Genomic DNA, 13,297 nt, shown 5'->3' with positions numbered 1-13,297 from the left:
TTATTATTATTATTAAAAGAGAAATAATAGTTTTTATTAATGTTATGCCCTAATATTTTTAGAATCACACTGTATAAATCTGGTTAGACTTTTATAAAAAATTTTATTATAATTATTTGTTATTTTAAAATTTTAAATGTAAAAAATTTATACTAAAATATCACATTAGAAGGTTATAAATAGGTTATTTTTTTCGAAAACGAAATTTATGGTTTAAATTTATATGTTTGTAGATATGCAATTTTATTTGAGTTGCAGTTAAATACAAAATGTGAATTTCAATTTTTATTTATTTTTATTCTATTTTTATCTTTTATTGTAATATGTAGGAGATAGTTGCAACCTCGACCATCTAAATATTTTAAAAAATTATGTCTACATATAGAATATATGTCTAAGAAAATAAAAAATATTATGTAATTTAGTAGCTTTATATGTATTAATTTTTTATTATGTAATGAATTTATATCTTAATTATTTAGATCTCTAATATTTTTTATTTAACCAATTTAATATCATACACTCAAATTTTTGTACTTATCAAATTAGTTTTTATATATTTATCTCTATATCTAATTTTAAGAAAAATTGTTTGTTCTTTTAATAATAACATATTTAGCATTTATATTATTATATAAAATCTTAGTAATGACTTACAGAATTATGTTATGGTAATTATATTGTGTATCTTAGATGTTATTTTCTTGTAAAAAAAATACTCAATTTTTCGTTTAATTTTACGTTCTTAAAAAAAAAACAAAATAAACCTAACTTTTTTTTCTCTTAACTTATTTAATTTCAGCTATCATTTTATTTTAATATTCGTATCTTATATTTGATAACAGTGTTATACCTTTCAAATAATTTATAATTTATAATTTTTTCAAGTAATTTTAATTAATAATTTTTGTAACTAAATACACTATAAATTTTTGGTCCATCATAATTTTATAATATATTATCGATATTATTGTTTCTTTTAAGTAATTGTCATATAAAAAATGATATTATAAAAAAATAATTTATAAGATTTTTTCTTTATATTTGGATAAAATCAATTCAATAACTATATATTATTCCTAAATTACTTTTATGTAATGAAAAAATCCAAAAAAATTAAAAAAATTTGTCTATAATTCAACCCCTCCATATTAAAAATTTTAGAACCGTCTTTGGTAATCTAAATACAAAAATATTTTGTATACTATTATGATTAAAATATCTTTTATCATAATTTTACATGAATATCCTAAAAAAATACGAGTGGCTCTTTTTTTTATATTTTTACATTTTCTGCTTGTCAATGCCCATTTCTTCTTTAGTTTTAAAAGTTATATCATGGAATTAACAAATAATATATATAATCATGGATATACAAATTAAAAAACAAAGAATTTTTAGTTAAATAAAAATTAACAAATTAATATCGTAAAAAACCATAAACATTGATAAAAACTAACAAATTTACTTCACAAATCGTGGTGGTTTTGCAGATTTTATATTTGTTTCTTTAAAATTTTATACAAAGACCACATTTTATATAAATATTAAGAGAAAAAACAAAATTAATAGTGAATTCAGTTTTAAGACAATTTGGTATAATTGATTTTCAATTAGTTTATTTAAATAAGTTATAGAAGGTATGGCATTATAAATTTAAGATTTACGGATGTTGGTTTTAGTGAATTCACAAAGTAAAAAAGTAAATCTTATTAATAAAATTATTATGAAGATTTTTAATAAGAACAGTGCAGGTGCTACATGACTAATAAGTATTATCATTTTTTTGTCCGCACTTAATTAGTAATAATTTGTACTTATATTTATAAAATTTTTGTACACAATAAATATACAATTTACACATATATTTATTAAAATTGTGCACATACACATAAATCATTACCATTTGCACTCAAAATTTGTAGAGTTTGAACATATAAATTAATAAAATTTATCTGTTAAAAATAATTTTGTATTTATATTCACCAAAAAATGAACAAAACTACTAAAAATTACCAATTTTCAATAATAATAATAATAATAATAATAATAATAATAATAATAATAATAATAATAATAATAATAACTATGATAATATCTATAATACTGTTTAATAGTTACTTTTATTTAAAATAAAAATATTTTCTAATAAAATTTTAACACTTTATAAATTTATACTCCCATATAATCATGCCACAAATACATTAATAGTAAGAGCTCACATAAATATTACATGATTTAGTTCTTGTTTTTTTTATTACTTTCATTATTAATAGTTCATGACCTTTTATTGATCTAACATTATAATAGATTTTCACACTAAAATCCAATCATTAAAGTTTTGGAATTATCCACTTAAAAAATACTAACAGATTTTTTCTTTCAAAATAAAGGCCCATGTTGTGATAAGAACGAGCAACGTAGATGCCCATTCCCATGTAAAACTCATATTTTTAAAGAGAGAATGAATATTAAATGTATGTTGAAAATAAAGACCCCATGCATGTATAAATAGGGGTATGGTACGAGACCTTTTTACACAACAATAATAAACAAATACTCTCTCTTTTCTTTCTTACACTACAAAGCAATATAAAAATGTTCTCTTTCTTTCTCTTACTATAAACAAATGCAATTCTCTCTCTTTTTACTTTTAATACTTCTTTCTATCTTTATATATATATTTATGCAATTCTCTCTCTCTTTACTTTTTATACTCTTTTCTATCTTTATATATATATACAAATCATTATTGAGCTAATTATTTTAATGCTAGAGTCGTATATTAATACATCTTTATTTTATATTTAATATATCTTTTATTTATTTTACAACACGTTATCAGCACGAAACTCTGATCAAATTTTTAGGAAGACTCAGGTAACAAATTTTTCATTATGTCGAAACTCTCTCATCTTGAATTCAATGCTCTTGATATATCTGGAAACAATTATTTATCATGGATACTAGATGCTGAAATCCATCTTGATTCAATGGATCTTGGAGATACCATTAAGGCTGAAAATAATGCATCTCAGAAGGATAAAACTAAAGCCATGATTTTTCTTCGTCGTCATCTTGACGAAGGATTGAAAAATGAATATCTTACATTAAAAGATCCTGCAGGTCTTTGGAAAGACCTTGAAGAAAGGTATAATCATCAGAAAATGGTGATACTTCCTCAAGCCCGATATGAATGGACGCATTTGCGTTTACAAGATTTTAAATCTATAAATGGATATAATTCTGCAATGTTTCGAATCACCTCATGAATGAAATTGTGTGGGAAAAAAATAACTGATCATGATATGTTGGAGAAAACTTTCTCAACCTTTCATGCCTCGAATATGCTCCTGCAGCAGCAGTATCGAGAGAAAGGGTTTAAAAAATATTCTGAGTTAATTTCTTGCCTTTTTGTTGCTGAACGCAACAATGAGTTGTTATTGAAAAATCATGAAGCGCGCCCAGCTGGCGCTGCCCCATTTCCTTAAGTAAATGTGGCAAATTACCCCAGAAGAGGTAAATGGCAAGGTTTTAATAATAAGAAAAATTATGGAAGGAAAAAGAATTATGTTCAAAAGAGAGGATCTCACCAGAAGTGGGATAAAAAAAGGAATATCGGGCAGAATAAATCAACAGAGGATAAGTGTTTCCGTTGTGGTGGAAAGGGCCATTGGTCACGTACCTGTCGTACCCCAAGGCACCTAGTCAATCTTTACCAAGCATCTTTGAAAAAGGACGACAAAGGAAAGGAAACAAATTTTGTTTCAAATGATGTTGAGAACTCCGTCACTCATTATGATGTATCTGATTTCTTTGAGGATCCTAAAGAAAATATTGGTCATTTGATCAATGATGGAATAGTTTAATATGTGGGATTGTGAAGTATCTATGTAAATAAATAATGTAAAGAACTTATTGTTAAGTTTTATTTTCTATGTATTTAAGTGTGATGTACATAAATAATGAAATATTAATGTTTATGAATTTTGAAATTATTAAATGTGTCAAATTTTAAAATAAAATTTTAGTATATGACATTATTTTATGTACAGTGTTTTTTAGAAAAATAATTCTGATCAAGTATTCAATTTAACTGTGCATACTACTCATTTTATTATTATTTATTTTTGAAGAGAATGGCAAGGATATGTAATGAAGATGTATGCCTTGCGGATAGTGCAAGTTCGCACACTATTCTCAAAAGTGATATATATTTTACCTATCTTGTGCCAAAAGAGGAATATGTTAATACTATTATTGGCTCAGGCAATGTGATAGAAGACTCCGGAAGAGCTATAATTTTGTTTCCTAGAGGAACAAAATTTATAATAAATAATGCACTATTATCTACCAAGTCTCTGAGGAACTTGTTGAGTTTCAAAGATATTTGCCGAAAAGGATATCATGTTGAGACGATGAATGAGAAAAATCATGAGTATTTATGTATCACAACTCATGATTCAAATAAGAAAGTTATATTAGAAAAATTACCCTCACTTTCATCTGGGTTGTATTATACAAAGATTAGTGCAATTGAATCACATGCCATTGTAAACCAGAAGTTTACTAGCTCAAATGAGTTCATAACTTGGCACAACCGATTGGGTCATCCGGAAACAACCATGATGAGGAGAATTATTGAAAATTCTCATGGACATTCACTAAAGAACCAGAAGATTCTTAAAACTAGTGAATTTTGTTGTGCTGCATGTTCTCAGGGAAAGTTAATTTTAAGGCCATCACTAGTAAAGATTAGATTTGAGTCCCCTGAATTCCTAGAAAGGATTCAAGGTGATATATGTGGACCTATTCATCCACCATGTGGATCTTTTAGATATTTTATGGTCCTAATAGACGCATCTTCGAGATGGTCACATGTGTACTTATTATCTTCTCGCAACCTGGTGTTCGCGAGATTATTAGCTCAAATTATTTGATTAAAAGCACAATTTCCAGAAAATCCAATCAAGCAATTCGTCTTGATAATGCTGGTGAATTTACTTCCCAAGCTTTTGATACTTATTGTATGGCTAATGGTATAAGTGTTGAACATCCAGTAGCTCATGTTCACACACAAAATGGGTTAGCAGAATCACTTATTAAACGCCTCCAATTAATTACTAGACCCTTACTTATGAGAACAAATCTCCCAACTTCGGTTTGGGGGCATGCTGTTTTACATGCCGCAGCACTTATTCGTTTGAGGCCAACGAGTTACATCAGTTCTCTCCTATGCAATTAGCTTTTGGCCAGCAGCCAAATATTTCCCATTTAAGAATATTTGGGTGTGCGATATATGTTCCCATTGCACCACCTAATCGCACCAAAATGGGACCCCAAAGAAAATTGGGAATATATGTTGGATATGATTCTCCCTCTATAGTGAGGTATCTTGAGATACAAACTGGAGATGTATTTAAAACCCGGTTTGCGGATTGTCATTTTGATGAATCAAAATTTCCAACATTAGGAGGAGAGAAGAAGCTTCCTGAAAAGGAACTTAATTGGAATGCGTCATCGTTGATGCATTTAGATCCTCGATCAGGGTAATGTGAACTAGAAGTTCAAAAGATTATACATTTGCAAAGAATAGAAAATGAATTGCCTGATGCATTTTCTGATACAAAGAGGATAACCAAATATTATATACCAGAGGAAAATGTTCCAATTCGAATTGATATCCCGGTAGGACAAGTAGCCACTGAAGCAAATTCACGCCAAAAGCGTGGCAGGCCTGTCGATTCCAAAGACAAAAATCCTCGAAAGAGAAAAGATGTAAATAATATTCCTATTGAAAAAGACATAATAGAGACACCTGCAGTTGTCCAAAATCATGATATAACGCCAGAAGACGTTCAGGTACCTGAAAATAGTAAAAATGACAAGATCTCAATAAATTATGTCGTTACAGGAGAAAAATGGGACCGAAATAAGACAATTGTCAATGAAATATTTGCATATAATGTGGCATTAAATATCATGCATGAAAGTAAAGATCTTGAGCCAAGATCAGTCGAAGAATGTCGACAAAGGAATGATTGGCCAAAATGGAAAGAAGCCATGAAGGTTGAATTAGACTCACTTGCAAAACGTGAAGTCTTTGGACCTGTAGTCCGTACACCTGAAGATGTAAAACCTGTTGGATATAAGTGGGTATTTGTGAGAAAACGAAATGAGAAAAATGAAGTTGTGCACTATAAAGCCCGACTTGTGGCACAAGGTTTTTCACAAAGGCCCGGTATAGATTATGAAGAAACGTATTCCCCTGTAGTGGATGCGATAACGTTGCGTTATTTGGTCAGTTTAGCTGCATATCATAAACTGCATATGCATTTTAATGGATGTGGTAACAACCTATTTATACGGCTCATTAGATCGGGATATCTATATGAAAGTCCCTGAACGACTAAAGATATCTAAACCATCCAATGAATATTCGCAAGGTTATACTCAGTCAAATTGCAAAGATCTTTATATGGTCTAAAGCAATCTGGACGAATGTGGTATAATCGTCTTACTGAGTATCTGGCCAAAAACGGATTCAAGAATGATGATATATGCCCATGTGTTTTCATAAAGAAAACTACATCTGGGTTCATTATAATTGCTGTGTACGTTGATGATTTAAATATCATTGGGATTCCTGAAGAGATTCCAACAATTATAAAAACTCTAAAAGAAGAGTTTGAGATGAAAGATCTTGGAAAGACTAAGTTTTGTCTCGGCCTGCAGATCGAGCATATAAAAAGTGGGATCTTTATTCACCAAACAACATACACAGAAAAGATATTGAAAAGATTTTATATGGATAAGTCACATCCATTAAGTACCCCAATGATCATAAGATCTTTGGATGTGGAAAAGGATCAATTCCGTCCTAAAGAAGAAAATGAAGATATCCTTGATCCTGAAGTACCATATCTTAGTGCCATTGGAGCGCTAATGTATCTTGCTAATAATACGCGACCCGATATATCATTTGCTGTGAATTTACTAGCAAGATATATTTCCTCTCTAATCAGAAGACATTGGAGTGGAATCAAACAAATCTTTCGATATCTTCATGGGACGGTTGATATGGGATTGTTTTATCCCTATGGATCCAAGTCACAACTAGTTGGCTATGCAGATGCCGGATACTTGTCTGATCCACATAAAGGAAGATCTCAAACAGGATATCTATTTACATATGGTGGAACAGCTATATCATGGAGGTCCACGAAACAGACGATTGCTGCAACCTCCTCTAATCATGCTGAAATACTTGCGATACATGAAGCTAGTCGCGAGTGTTTTTGGCTTAGGAGTTTGATCCAATATATTCTATCATCATGTGGACTGATTGATCATATGATAGCTCCAACTGTCCTGTTTGAAGATAATACAGCATGCATTGCTGATGAGCGGATAATTTGTACGCTTTTTGGCATTGTTTTTAGTATGTTTTTAGTATATTTGGTTTAGTTTTTAGTATATTTTTATTAGTTTTTAGTTAAAATTCACTTTTCTGGACTTTACTATGAGTTTGTGTATTTTTCTGTGATTTCAGGTATTTTCTGGCTGAAATTGAGGGACCTGAGCAAGAATCTGATACAGAGACTGAAAAGGACTGCAGATGCTGTTGGATTCTGACCTCCCTGCACTCGAAGTGGATTTTCTGGAGCTACAGAAGCCCAATTGGCGCGTTCTCAACGGCGTTGGAAAGTATACATCCTGGGCTTTCCAGCAATATATGATAGTCCATACTTTTCTCAAGATTTGATGGCCCAAACCGGCGTTCAAAGTCACCTTCAGAAATTCCAGCGTTAAACGCCGGAACTGGCACCAAAGTGGGAGTTAAACGCTCAAACTGGCACAAAAGCTGGCGTTTAACTCCAAGAAGAGTCTCTACACGAAAATGCTTCATTGCTCAGCCCAACCACACACCAAGTGGGCCCGGAAGTGGATTTTTATGTCATTTACTCATATTTGTAAACCTTAGGCTACTAGTTTTCTATAAGTAGGACCTTTTACTATTGTGTTATCATCTTTTGATCACTTTAGATCTCTAGATCATCTTTTGATCATGTTTTTATGATTGAACCCTCTTTGGGAGGCTGGCCATTCGGCCATGCCTAGACCTTGTTCTTATGTATTTTCAACGGTGGAGTTTCTACACACCATAGATTAAGGTGTGGAGCTCTGCTGTACCTCGAAGTATTAATGCAATTACTATTGTTCTTCTATTCAATTCCGCTTGTTCTTGTTCTAAGATATCACTTGTTCTTCAACTTGATGAATGTGATGATCCGTGACACTCATCATCATTCTCACCTATGAACGTGTGCCTGACAACCACCTCCGTTCTACCTTAGATTGGGTGAATATCTCTTGGATTCCTGATACACGATGCATGGTTGATCGCCTGACAACCGAGTGCTCGCCTGACAACCGAGCCAGCCATTCCGTGAGATCAGAGTCTTCGTGGTATAGGCTAGAACTGATGACGGCATTCAAGAGAATCCGGAAGGTCTAACCTTGTCTGTGGTATTCTGAGTAGGATTCAATGATTGAATGACTGTGACGTGCTTCAAACTCCTGAGGGCGGGGCGTTAGTGACAGACGCAAAAGAATCACTGGATTCTATTCCGGCCTGATCGAGAACCGACAGATGGATAGCCGTGCCGTGACAGGGTGCGTTGAACATTTCCACTGAGAGGATGTGAGGTAGCCACTGACAACGGTGAAACCCTTGCATAAGCTTGCCATGGAAATGAGTAAGAAGGATTGGATGAAGACAGTAGGAAAGCAGAGAGACGGAAGGGATACAGCATCTTCATGCGCTTATCTGAAATTCCCACCAATGAATTACATAAGTATCTCTATCTTTATCTTTATGTTTTATTCATCATCTATACCCATTTGAGTCTGCCTGACTAAGATTTACAAGATGACCATAGCTTGCTTCATACCAACAATCTCCGTGGGATCGACCCTTACTCGTGTAAGGTTTATTACTTGGACGACCCAGTGCACTTGCTGGTTAGTTGTGCGGAGTTGTGATGAAGAGTTGAGATTGCAATGAGCGTACCATGTTGATGGCGCCATCGATGATCACAATTTCGTGCACCAATTGCTCAACTTAAGGGTGGATACATCAAATGTGATAGAACAAAGCATATTTCTCCAAAATTCTTCTTCACTTATGATCTTCAAAATTAAGGGATAATTGATGTCCAACAGATCCGCTCAAGTGACAATCTGACACATTTATTTAAAAAGTCACTCCCAAAATCTTCCTTTGAAAGATTGGTACATGAGATTGGGATGCGCCGATTTCGAGACATTAAATAATGTCAGCAAGAGGGGGAGACTGTATTCTTTTTTCCTTGGTCAAGTTTTTTTTCCCATTGGGTTTTTTTTGACAAGGTTTTTAATGAGGCAGTCCCCATCACAAAGGATATTGTACTCTTTTTCCTTCACTAAGGTTTTTCCCACAGGGTTTTCCTTTAATAAGGTTTTAATGAGGCAATAATCCTAAATGGGCATCTAAGGTGGGAGTGTTGTGATAAGAACGAGCAACGTGGATGCCCATTCCCATGTAAAACTCATATTTTCAAAGAGAGAATAAATATTAAATGCATGTTAAAAATAAAGACCCCATGCATGTATAAATAGGGTATGGTACGAGATCTTTTTACACAACAATAATAAACAAATACTCTCTCTTTTCTTTCTTACACTACAAAGCAATATAAAAATGTTCTCTTTCTTTCTCTTACTATAAACAAATACAATTCTCTCTCTTTTTACTTTTAATACTTCTTTCTATCTTTTTATATATATATATATATATATATATATATATATATGCAATTCTCTCTCTCTTTACTTTTTATACATTGGCTTATATATATGATTCAAAGAATAATAATTATACAAAATATATCTCTTAGGAAAGAAAGTGTGGTTTTCTCAAAAAGGTTTTAATTGAATTGAGTTCAGTCGTAATTATTTCTGTGTTGATCTGATGGGAGTGAAGAAAAAAAATTCAGTCAGCTTCAGTTCTCTAACTGAATACAAGTGGTACTTGCAGTTGTAAATTATTTCAATAATTAAGTGAGTTTAGGGCTCAAAAGTAGATATTAAGTTTTGGATATTATTAGAGATATATTTTTACCAGATCCCAGCAAATCCTCCGGGGATCTAGTTTTTTTTTTAACTCATTAGATGAGTCATGAGTGTGATTCCTCATCAAAATTCACTTTTCATTTTCTGATATTTCACCAGCTCTTGTTTCTCTCTCAAATCTTCTCATTCACTACAACCACTCTGCACTCAGAGTAGGGAATTTCACATGGTAACTTGATTTTTATATTTTGTAAGAGGGCTTTGATTATTGTCAAACGTTGCTGCTGTGAATTAAAGTTTTGTGTGATACAAGTATATTTATCATGAAACCAAAAGCTTAAATTGGATAGAGATAATAATTATATATTAAAAAGCATAAAACATAAATATACTTTTTTTTTATCTTATATTTAAATTCTTTTCCTTTTCGTACAAAGCTACCTCTTTCACTTGCTGATATAAGCACCACGATTGGAACAGATAGAATTTATGAGCAGTTTAATTTGTTGCATAAATCTACGTTATTTTTGGTGAGTCATGATCAACTAGTGCCATACAAGCCAGGAGCAATAGTTTACAATAAAATGAGAATAAAGCATCTTTGATATCTATGAATTTGAATATCCAAATCTTCTATAAGCATATAGATGCAGACCTCCATCCAGATGCAGAGTAAGTGAAGTTCTATAATGTATTGATTTGTGTTCATCAACCAACTTGAATTTGTAGCTGCCTAAGAGGATAGCAGAGAAGATTTTCATCTGTCTGTATGAGAAATCCTTCCCAAGACAAACTCTTGGACCCGCCTGTGGAATCAACAACCAAAATATATATATATATATATATATATATATATATATATATAAATTTCTATTCTTTCAATGTTTCTTGTTCGCTAAGAAAACTATTTTGAAGTGATATCATATCAAGCTCTGACCTGGAAAGCTGTGAATTTGAAGGGGCTTTCTTGCTGAAACTTTCCATATATGTCAAGCCACCTTTCTGGTCTGAACTCTTCAGCATCATCACCCCACAATGATTTCATCCTTCCCATGGCATAAGGTTGGTATGCCACAACATCACCTTTCTTCACATAGAATCCATCCGGCCACACATCATCTGAGAAACAAATCTTTGTATCCTGCCATACAAGCATCAAACCAAGTTGTTAAACAAATTGAATACGAAACATACTATAGAAGAATATTTTTTTCCCGTGTGGTTTTGTTGTATCATTCACCCATGGAACAGCAGGGTGGAGTCTTAGTGTCTCTGTCAAAGCTGCATGTAGATACTGCATTTTTTCAAGAGCTTCTTCAGTTATATTAGCTGCAAACTCCTCAGGCTTTGAAAAATCTGATAACCCTGTTGCATCTTTGACTTCTTGTGCAATCTTTTCCTGCACATGAGGAAGCTTACATAGCCTGTAAAGGAACCATGAGAGAGTAGTGGCTGTTGTATCTTTTCCAGCTATGATGAAACTCAGGATGATGTCTTTCAGGTACTTCGGATCGGTCTCATCCAATTCTAAAAACCCTGACAAAAGGTCTTTCCTCACCTGTCAAAAGAAAACATGTAATGCCAATGAATTTCTTCAATGATTTTCTGTAACTATCAACAAATAAGGTTTCGTCTTATCAATTCTTTTACTTACAGGCTTATCATCTTGATTATGGACTTGTTCAGTCTTGCTTTTAATCACATTATACACAAATTCATCTACAACTCTGACATTTTTCTTCAGTAAAGCTTCTTGTCCTATGTTCAAAAATCGCTTCGCCTTCCAGAAAATGTCGACATACCTAAGTATAGTAATTGCACTTACAACATCAAAAGAACTAGAGAATTTGGTGCCTTCTTCATATGTTCCACCCATAGTGTCCAGTTCTACACCTAGTACTATATTAAATACTGAGTCCATGGTTGATTTGGAAAGTAAGTCCTGCCAATAAGAACTTTTCTTACATCAATGTGTAACAAACTCAAATAATAACCAAAGTTGTTTAACTAAATGTTATAGAAGTGTATGCATTTGAAGATTCCTACTTTGATGTTGCTGCTTCAGACACTATTGCAGCAAGTTTTACTGCATTCGATTTGAAAACCGAACTGCTGTAATCTCTCGAAAGCTTTGAGGAAAGTTGATAGCTTGCCGTCTTTCTCTGATGTCTCCACTTCTCTCCATCCACTGTGAATATCCCATCTCCCAATAGGTCCCTCAGGATTTCATACTGATGCCGTCCCTGAAACAAGTTATAGGAACTTTCTAGACTCGAGCATCGAGACTATGTTACGGATTCAACAATATATTGTATTTTCCAGTATTGGTTGGGGAATAGATATTTCATATGTTTATCAAGAAGATATGAAATATTTAAAATGTAGGAATCAACTATGCAAACTGAAATAACCAACTTTTCTTTCTAGCCACAAAATTATCATATATCTGAACTTGTCTAGTTCTGTTTTTGAATAACTAATTCTGGTATAACTGATTTTGATGTAAAGTATTTATGTTTGGTTGTAACTATTCTGAAAGTAAAAAATATTCACTTTTGCAAAAGAATCAATCCTAGAGGCTAGAACTGATTTTGCAAATTAGCAAACATGCACAAAAATAACCAAATATTGAGGATTTAACTCTGACACTTTGTAGAGTTGATTTAGTACCTTGCCATAGTTTGAAAATTTTGTCTTGAGGATATATTCCACATTTGTGGGGTCTGAAGTATTCTCTTCACTGCTTGATAAGCTAAGCAGCCTATAACTGCTGTGCTTTCTTGCAAGATCTGTCATGTAATCATGTAGCCTGTTAAAGTTGACAAGTTGGTGGAAAACAGTTCCTGCAACGGGGTGGCGTTTTCTTCTCCGGCCATGTCTTTCGGCAACTAACAGTGCTATAATTAAGGCTAGAACTGCTGCAGCTAGATATTTGCAATCAATGCTAAAATAATCTAACATTTTGGCTCAGCAGAAGACTATTTACTACAAAATTTTTATCATGGAGAAACTGAACTTATAACAACAGAATTATTTATAATATTTTTCATAGAAAGGTATTTAAACACTATGTTTGTCACCCACTGGTCTACCACCCTGTCATTTTATAATATGAGAAAAACTAATATTATAAATTTTTTATAACATTTTTAGATAATTAAAAATAACATATGAGTTTTTATTT

At 32.2% G+C, this 13,297-nt stretch overlaps 1 protein-coding gene across 1 annotated transcript; it reads right to left on the bottom strand.

Moving 5' to 3' along the window:
- Positions 1-10,721: 10,721 nt before the first annotated feature.
- LOC130981062 (cytochrome P450 704C1-like) lies at positions 10,722-13,074 on the bottom strand. The gene is made up of 6 exons (XM_057904699.1): positions 12,784-13,074; positions 12,160-12,356; positions 11,768-12,068; positions 11,354-11,671; positions 11,051-11,254; positions 10,722-10,919 (listed from the first exon to the last, which is right to left on the bottom strand). Exons 1-6 carry the CDS (start codon positions 13,072-13,074, stop codon positions 10,722-10,724), a joined length of 1,509 nt encoding a protein of 502 aa, XP_057760682.1.
- Between the last annotated feature and the right edge of the window lie 223 nt (positions 13,075-13,297).

Source organism: Arachis stenosperma, chromosome 5 (genome assembly GCF_014773155.1).
Source record: "Arachis stenosperma cultivar V10309 chromosome 5, arast.V10309.gnm1.PFL2, whole genome shotgun sequence".
In the NCBI taxonomy this organism is placed as follows: Eukaryota; Viridiplantae; Streptophyta; class Magnoliopsida; order Fabales; family Fabaceae; genus Arachis; species Arachis stenosperma.
This window is presented reverse-complemented; position numbering and strand designations above follow the sequence as displayed.